This window comes from Tupaia chinensis, unplaced genomic scaffold (genome assembly GCF_000334495.1).
Source record: "Tupaia chinensis unplaced genomic scaffold, TupChi_1.0 Scaffold000496_1, whole genome shotgun sequence".
Lineage (NCBI taxonomy): Eukaryota > Metazoa > Chordata > Mammalia > Scandentia > Tupaiidae > Tupaia > Tupaia belangeri.
Window position 1 is genome coordinate 664,065 of NW_006160008.1, and position 9,175 is coordinate 673,239.

A 9,175-nucleotide genomic window follows, 5' to 3' on the forward strand; every position below is an offset into this window, starting at 1 on the left:
ACTCGCGGCATGGCTTTCGGAACTGGCTGGCTCGCTGGCTCTGACGGGCCTGGCCAGGGGAGAGAAATGGGGTGTGTCCCCAGGGTTCCTGGACTGGGGATGGCACGGGGGCCGCACTCTGAAGGGCACACCCTCGTTCAATGCTCTATGTCCCACGTCCCACGTCCCATGTCTGTCCCACGGGCAGATGTCTGTGCCAGCCAGTGCCTGCTGAGGTGCCCACTGCCCGGTGGGGAGATTGAGAGTCACACAGAGGCATGTACGTGCCTACAGGACTGGCCACGGGTGCCCAGCCACGGCTGGCTCAGGCAGCGCCTCTGTGGAGACTGGAGAAAAGTCCCCTCCGGGCTGGCGTGCTGGTGCCTGAGCCCACGCTGGATCCTTGCGGCTGTCATGGGTCTTGGCTGGGTGCCCTCATGTACTCCCTGATCTGCAGACTGTCTGCACTTCTGCAAGAAGTGAGGGTGCTGGGAGGACTTCCACCAATCAGAGCCACCCAAGAAAGAAACAGTCCCCCGTGAGGTAGTGAGCTCCCTGTCACAGGGCCTGCAAGCCCAGGGACAGCCTCATGGCTGAAGAGCACTGAGCTGGTCTCTTTTTTAACAAAACAGAAGTTTTTGCCTTAGGGCGCGTGTGCTCGGCTGGAGAGAGACACAGTGAGAAGGAAAGTGAGAAATCGCCCTGGGGGATGGCCATGCCACAGTCCCTCCTCCTCCACTCTCCTCCTGGAATCTTGGGCACGCACATTTGCTCATTGTGATTTTCAAGCCGCTCAGTCTGGGACTCGAACCACAACCGGCCCCGTGGGAGTCCAGTGACGTAACCACTATGCTATCTGCTGGCCCCATGAGCTAGTCCCTTTGGTCTTAGCTTTGACGTTGGTTGGGTAATGGGGTGCATGGCCATCCTCTACAAACCCCAGTTTTCTCACCTGTGAGCTGGGGCTGTGCCTCCAGCCCTGGTCTTCTGGGAGTGAAGTTGGAACCCACTGAGAAAAGGATGGGAACGTGCCTTGTAAACTGTGAACCTGCTTCCGGAAGGTGAGATCTCGACTCCTGGTGGCCCTAGGGAGGGGCAGGAGGAGGCAGAGCAGGTGGGAGGGCAAGGAGAGGGCAGGGGGCTTGTAGGAATCCTGGGCTCTGAGCAGGGAAGAGGTAGAGAGGGAACCTGGTGGGTTCCAGCACCAGCGGCATCTCCCCTCTAGGGGGCACTGTACAGCTGCTTCCTCTGGGTGGCTGAAGGCTCCAGGCTGGAAGAGGGTCGTGGGAGAGAAGGTGGGGAAAGAGCCTGCAAGAGTCTGCACAGCTGGGGCTCTGCATCCCACAGCTGGTCTTCGCCGGCACCCAGAGGGTCCTGTCTCTGTTCGTTTGTGTCTGACGGGTTCCTGGAAGCCAGAGCTCAGCCATGGCAGGAATCTCTGCTCTGGCAACCCCATCCTGTGCTTACATACCTTCAGAGATGGGGAGCTCACTACCACCATGCCCTGGCCCAGGCTGCTGGCCTCATTGGGCAGCTATTAAAAAGGACTGTAATGGGCCAGCAGGTGGCATGGTGGTTAAGGCACTAGATCCCGCATGGCTGACTGAACCATTCAAACCCAGGACCCAGCAGTTTGGGCATGTGTGCGTGCTTGCCCCAAATCCCGAGGAGGACAGAGGAGAAGGGGTGCAGCATGGCCATCCCCCCTCAGGGGCAATTTCTCACTTTCCCTCTCTCTATCTCTCTCCTATGCATGTACCCCAGGGTAAAACAAAACGAAGTCCAGTGGCCGGTAACTTCCACCCACTGGTCACCTCTGTCCTCATGAAGGACATTATGAGTCACCGGGTAACAGTGAAAGGCTGGAGCCATGTCGAGTGCCCGCCTGCAGCCAGGGGCTCTTGGCAGAGCCGTGTGGCTAGGTGCATAGTCTCGCCCACCCCCCACTCCCGATGCCGCGTGAGTTAGATACGACCATCCCGTGCAAACGAGGAGGTGGAGGCAGAGATGAAGCGGCTCCGGGTCACAGGGCAGCTGGGGAGGAGGGCCGGGATGAGGACACACGTTTCTGCAGCTCCAGGTGCGACCCTGCCCTCCACGCCCTGCTGTGGTGAAAGTCACAGCCCTGTGAGAGGATCGCGCGCTCGTGGGCACCCCTCTGTCCGGGCCATGCTGGGAGCAGCAGGTGTATTTGCTTATTCCACCCTCCAATCCCGTAGGTGCTGTAATTGTTCTCATGTTGGTAACAGGCATCTGGGGCCACACTTGCCCAACGTCACCCAGTCGGAGGGTGGCAGAGCTGGGATTCGATCCAGCTTACCCCTACCCCCATACTCCCGGTTTCTCTGGGGCCCTTCAGACTTGCCCCTCCCCACCTGCTGCCCTGTGGGAACTGCAGGGCTATGGGTCCCTCAGGACCCACAGCACCCGAAGTGCTCAGTGCTCCTGGGAGGCCTTGGGGAATGGGGTTGGCGGACGGCCCTCAGGCTCTGGGTACACCCGTCTTCACAGCCATAGGGTCTTTGCATCTGAGTGGCTGTAACCAGCTCAGGGCGGTCCCTACCATACCCTAGCTCTGCCCCCGGGCCAGGCACCTTCCTTTTCTGAGCCTCAGTTTCCCCAGCTGTGATTTGGAGAGGAACATCAAGAAACAGTTCTTATTTTATTTTTTTTTTTAAGTATATTCATTCTTCCACAGAGAGGTTGAGAGAGAGGCACCTCATCAAGGTCATCATGCCGCCATCCACCCCAGCCTCAGCCGGCCCTGTTCCTGGCACACACACCCAGTGTGCAGGGAGGCCTCGGGACGCGAGCCCAGGACCTTCCTCGGGGTCCAGCGCGGCAGAGTGTTACTGCCGCACCAGCTCCTGGCCCCGGGAGCGTTCTACAGCCACATCCCACTGGCTCGTTAATTGGGTCACTCGGGGAGCGCCTTTCCCCACCGCTGTCTCTGCTTGAGCTGAGGGTGGGCTCTAGCGGCAGATGGCTCTGGGTGGTCCACCTCCGCCACTTGCCACCCAAGGCTGTGTGGCCTTGGGCAGTCTCCTTGACCTGTAGTGCTGACTCACGGGCCACTGTGGGGTGGGGGGAGGACACTCATGCTGTCTCAGTGCAGCTCCGGCACCATCACCCCAGGTCATGCACCTGTCATCCCTGTTACTGTCACTTCTGGGGACCTGCAGGTCTTTTCCAAATGAGCTTCTCACAAGCCACTGTCCCCTTCCTGACCCGGGACCCACGAGTGCAGTGTGTGAATGTCCCCGTCAGCCTGCAGAGTCCCTCTCTGTCTGTAGTAGCTTCTTTCTGTATTCAGGCATAAGACGCCTTAGCAGGGAGAGAGGGACTGAGTCGGAGCCAGGGCGCAGCACAGCGCTGGGCTGGACTGGGGGCCCTTCTCCAACCACCCCGTTCTGCCCTCACTTCGCAGAGCCTCCTCAGCCTGCCGGTCTGGGTGCTGATGGACGAGGACGTGCGGATCTTCTTCTACCAGTCGCCGTATGACGCTGAGCAGGTGCCACAGGCGCTCCGCAGGCTCCGTCCACGCACCCGGAAAGTGTGAGTCAGCCCGGGCCTGGGCCTTGCTGGAAGGAGAGAGAGCGTTCTGTCCCAGCCCTGAATACACCAGGGTGCTTTGAGAGATCCAATGAGCCTGAAAAGTCCAAGGGTGTGTGGCAGAAAGGACTGGAGGACAGGGACCGGGATGTTGACCCTGGAGGGTTTGGCACCACCGCAGCCACGGGGAACCCTGCTCTGGGTGTCTGCGAAGAGCAAGAGCTGGGGAGGGGAGAGCCCCTCAGTGGGCACACACCTCCTGAGCGGCTCCCTGGGTTGTTTCCCTAGGCTGGCTGCCATATACCACTGGCCTCCAGGGGACGCTGCTGCTCCCTTATTCCAAAGAGCCCAGCACTTCCTCCAGCCCCGCCTAAGAGAGAATGGTCACCCAGGGTCCAAGCCCCGGGGTAGTGCTGGGCCACCAGAGCCGAGGGGGCGCTGCTGCGCACTCCTGCGGAACAGGGTCGCTCTGAGCCCAGGCGCCCTCTGGACCCCATCCGTGCTCCAGCCAGCACCCCTAGGTGCCTCTCCCTTCTCTGTGCCCAGCATTCCCCTGGTCACCCAGGTGGCACGGTCTGAATTCCAGCCGTGTCACACGGCAGCTGGGGCCTTGGGATGGGGCATGCTGCCTCCCTCCGCCTCAGCTCCTCAGCTAGAAACCCTCTGCCTGAGAGGCTGGCTGTGGGAGCAGGTGCTTTTACGCATGTGAAAGGCTTGGTGAGTTGGGGGGCCCTCTTTCCCACCCCCTTGCCAAGCATCTGCTTCCTGGTTCATGAGGACAGCACAGTCCCACCCCAGAGTGGCCGTCGTGAGTGAGGGGGTACACGTGCTGCCCCCACTCCCGGCAACGGTGCTGCGCTGTCACAGCCTCTGAGTGCGGGGAGAGCTGACAAGCTGCTCTTCTCTCCACAGCAAGAGCGTGTCCCCACAAGGCGCCGGCTTTGACCGCATGGCGGCTCCGAGAGCAGAGGTACCCCTGCCGGCAGCTCCCCTCCCCACGTGGGGTGCAGCTGTGCTCCATCCACTGGGCATCCCCTGAGGTCCTCCTGCGGGGTGCTGCTGTGTGCTTGGGATGGCGGTGGGTGCTGGGGGATGCTTCTGACCCAGGGCCCCTAGCCAGCTGAGGGGAGGCAGGTGACTAGGCGCAGAGGCAGGATGTGACCACCCGCCCGCCCATCCAGTGAGCTTGCTCAGGCCTCCTGTGGGCAGGCCCTGTCCTCACGATGCTCACGGCCCCTGGGACATGCTCACAAACGGGTACGTCAAAACCAACGGGCAGTGCCCTGGGAGTCAGTCGCTGGGAGTTATGGGAGGTCTGCAGCCTGCAGTGAGGCCAGTGCCAGGGAACAGGCTCATCCAGAAGGTTCAGGTCCTTCTCCCTGTGTGCACCCCTCCCGGTCTGGCCAGGACCCCCACTTGGAGTCAGGGAGACTGGGATTAAATCCCAGCCCCTCCAGTAACAAATGGAGTGGCCTCAGACAAGTCACTCTCTCCGAGCCTCAGCTCCCTCATCTGTGAAATGGGGCACTGGAGTAGTAGACGCTTCGGTGGGGACTCATGGAAGGCTTCCTCCCTCCCCACACCGCTTCTCCCCAGGCCCTGTTCGACTTCACCGGGAACAGCAAGCTGGAGCTGAGCTTCAAAGCCGGAGATGTGATCTTCCTTCTCAGTCGGATCAACAAAGACTGGCTGGAGGTGAGGGTGGACTTGCAGATGCGAGAGGTGACGTGAAGGTGAGGTGGGAGGGGAGGATGGAGGTGAGGTCGGGGAGAGGTTAGAGGTGAGAGTGAAGATGAGGATGGAGGTGAGAGGGGTGGCTTCTGGGCGTGGGCAGAGACAGAGGAGAGGTCAGAAAGGCCTCAGGGAAGAGCCACCTTTTGAGCACAGTCCTGGAGATCCGGGCAGGTCGGGGACACGGCCACTGCGGGGGCAGGTTTGTGGCAGGAGCAGAAGATTCTGGCGCCCACAGACCCGCCTTTGGTTCTGACCCGGACAAGCCGGCTGCTTCAGGCCAGGAGGTGAGCCTGCTGAGTTCCGTCTCCTGGTGTGGGGCAGGGGTTCCCACTAGGGACCTTTGCAGCTGGGTGACTGCCAGCGGCCCCCCAGGCAGTGTCTGTGGAGCACACCCTTGGTCCCCGCATCAGATGCCAGTAGAGACTCTTCAGTTGTGACCAGCAGTCAGGTCTCCAGACACAGGCTTCTAGGAGACGACATCACCCCAGCTGGTCTACCGCGTGGGACAGCAGGCTCGACCCTGCAGGAACATGGAAGCTCGCAATCCGGAGTGAGCTGTAGAGTCAGACTGGGCCACTTACTAGCTCTGAGTTGGACGGGCTTTGTGGGCCTTTGGAGACTTGTTCCACCCACGTTTTCCTCTGCCGTCGACACTTCTTCCAAGGGTTCCTAGAAGGCTGGAAGGAGGTGAGAGGAGCAGGGCTTGCCCACAGAAAGTCGGGAGGTGTGCACGAGCACCTCGGGAGGCCTACTGAGACTTCAGAGCCAGGGCTGTCCTGGTCACCTCTTTGTCCCAGTGTGGCCTGAGGAAGGGCTCCATGAGTGGAGACGGGAGACCGTAGCGTGGAGGCCCTGGCCTGGGTAGGAGGCCCTGCTGACAGTAAACGAGGTTTTACTCAGCGCTCCTGGGTGGGTGTCTGAAGGAGCTTCTGAGACACGGCCAGAGGCTGGGCCAGCCCCGGGGTCCCGGTCCCTCCCTGGTGTCCAGAGACTGGAGAGGGACAACTGGCAGCAGGTCTCACTGACTCAGCAGTTTTCTATTTACCCAGTCCTGAAGCTGTCCCCAAACTCAGCAGCCCTCCCAGTGCCTGAGGGGTATCTCTAGGTCACTGTCCAGAAACAGGAAACATTTGTTGCCTTCCTGTTTTCTGGAAAGCTCTGTCCATCTGTGTTCTGGCCAGCTTCTGGCTTCAGGTTGGAGAGGACTCGGGAATAAGGAGGTGGCCGCTTCGTGCCTCAGTTTATGCATCCATGAGAGGGCACCTACGCAGTCTTCCACGGGACTGCTGCGACGATGCAGAGAGCGCATGCACAGAGCAGAGCAGGCCGGGCCTCGGTCTGGCATTTGGGAGAGGCCTGGGCTGGAGACAGCTTCCTGCAGCTTGGTCTGGAGCTGGGCTCGGTGGGAGCCGTGGAATGAATGAGTGGGACGCGTGGCAGGCCAGGTCGTCCCCATTCTCTTCCTCCCCCATTCTATTCTCCTCCTAAAGACCTACCCCGTCTGACATGTGGGCGGCTTGCCTGCTTACCCATGCATCGCCAGCCACTGCCCCCTGGGGTGGAAACTCCATGGGACAGGCCTGCGATCTGTTCTGGTGCCCAGATCCTGCCCTGGCTGGTGCTTTGTTAAATGAATGGATGAAATGGGCCTGCATGGGACCAGCAGTTGGTATAATGGTTATGTTGCTGGACTCCCATGTAGTTGACTACGGTTCGAGTCCCAGACCTGGTGGCTTAAACTCATGCCAGGCACGTGTGCATGCGTGCCCAAGATCCCGAGGGGAGAATGGAGGAGAAGGGATTGTGATGTGGCCCTGGGGATGGTAGATGGCGTAGCAGTTACATTGCCAAACTTCCACATTGCTGACAGGGGTTTGAGTCCTGGACCCAGCGGCTTGAAGATCACACCAGGTGCACGCGTGCTGAAGATCCCGGGAGGAGAATGGAGGAGAAAGGATTGTAGCATAGCCATCCCCCTAGGGGGTGATTTCTTGCTTTCTGTCTCTCTGGCGAGTGCAGCACATGCCCTATAGCAAAAGTCTTTCTCTCAAAAAAAAAAAAAAGAATAGCTGAGTGAGTGAGATAAGTAGTTTTTCAGTTAAATTCAGACCTTGACCTGTTCTGAAACCGAAAAGTCAGTCTCTTGGGGTGGATGGCCGGTTGAACGTCCTCTCTTCTCTCCACATGAGGGGACCCGGACTCCTCTGCCTTTGCCCACCCTTGTAATGGGGCTGGGGCTCTGGGGTGTGGCCTTGCTGCCTCTCCTCTTGCAGACCAGGCAGCCCCTTCTCCTCCTCAGGGCACTGCCCAGGGAGCCACGGGCATCTTCCCCGTCTCCTTCGTGAAGATCCTCAAGGACTTCTCGGAAGAGGACGACTTCACCAACTGGCTGCGCTGCTACTACTATGAGGACACCGTCAGCACCATCAAGTTAGTGGCACACTGCGGGGAGGGCCCTCCACCCGCCCTGCCACCCCAAGTTCCCTTTCCAGCTGCTGCCTCCTCACCCTGCCTGTTGTCCCCTTAGGGACATCGCTGTGGAGGAAGACCTCAGCAGCACGCCCCTGTTCAAAGACCTGCTGGAGCTCATGCGGTGAGGGGCAGGGCAGGGGGGTAGGGGGCAGGGTGTAACAGGGCACGGGTACTGAGGTGCCAGGTGTTTGCCTCTGTCGTGCCTTCTCATTTAGCCAGCCCAGCCCTGCAGGGTAGGTATCATGTCCCCCAGTGAGAGCTGAACCGGAAGCTGGTGTGGTCAAAGGAGTAGGCACGGTCACGCAATTTAGGAGCACAGATTTGCAGTCAGAGCTGAAGTCTCTCCAGCAAAAGCCTCAGACTCAGAGCCTCCACCCTCAGGGAACTCACTGCCTCCCGTTGGACAGTTATTGTAGCTACTGTAGAAATGGAGTTGTCATTTCTAACTGTAAAAGAAACACCAACCCAGCCACTACAGCACGTTGGGAATGCAAGCGCCCTGCAAGGCTGAAAACCATAGCAAACACGGGTTCGGATCCCCAGGTCGACCTGACCATGCTGGGCATATGCCTGGGATCCCGGGAGCTGCAGAGCTGGGGAGTGGGTCCTGGCATGATGAGACCCCGTCGAGAGAGTATTTCTCGCTCTCTTGCATGTGTGTGCACACGCTCTCTAGCATAAGAAAAGAGTAATAGCTACTCGTTTTAAAAAGAATTGTCAATAATTATGTCAGAAAGGTACAAAGAGGGCCAGCCAGTGATGTGGTGGTTAAGGCAGCTGGATCCCACATGGATTTCTGTGAGGTTCAAATCCTGGACCAATCCTGGCAGCCTGGAAAATATGCCGGGTGCATGTGAATGCGTGCCCAAAGTCCTGAGAGGAGAAGGGGCCGTGGTATGGCCATCGCTCTCTGGGCCGGGGGTGGGGGGTGGGGAGGTGTGTGCGGAGGATTTTCTCGCTCTGTCTTTCTCTCTCTCTCCAGTGAATGCATGCACCCTATAGCAAATTTTAATTAAAGGAAAAAGGGGCAGAGAGCTGAAATCACATATTTTTACTCTTGTTATCTCATGCACATTCATTTCTTCAGCCCACAGACATAGGTGTGGCTTTGGCTGCGCAGGGCCGTTCCGCACGCCCCCCAATTCATGTAGCCACGCCCTTTCACTGCTCACTGGGGTCCCCCACTTGTTTACTACTGTAAATGACGGGGCGCCCGTCCCTCCTCACATATTTGACGGTTTGTCTGCTGACTTCCTTGGAGAGACTTCCCGGAAGTGGAACTTGGGGATGGAGCGTGACAAGTCTACTGGGCTTGACTGTGGTTTTCCGAATCACCCGCGGGAAGGTCAGGGAGCGTTTCCATCCACCAGCCTAGAAGTCCCGGTCCTCGCTGGTTCTCACACGGGTGCTCTCCGAGACTCCATTCTGCTCAGTCCAT

At 59.2% G+C, this 9,175-nt stretch overlaps 1 protein-coding gene across 1 annotated transcript in view; it reads left to right on the forward strand.

Moving 5' to 3' along the window:
• Positions 1-7,858, forward strand: part of NCF4 (neutrophil cytosolic factor 4) — a gene marked incomplete at its 3' end in the record, with an annotated part of 15,661 nt that extends 7,803 nt beyond the window's left edge. The window contains 5 exon segments of the mRNA XM_006156522.3: positions 3,407-3,534; positions 4,444-4,501; positions 5,128-5,226; positions 7,565-7,695; positions 7,793-7,858. Coding sequence (XP_006156584.2) covers positions 3,407-3,534; positions 4,444-4,501; positions 5,128-5,226; positions 7,565-7,695; positions 7,793-7,858 — 482 coding nt within the window.
• Positions 7,859-9,175: the final 1,317 nt, after the last annotated feature.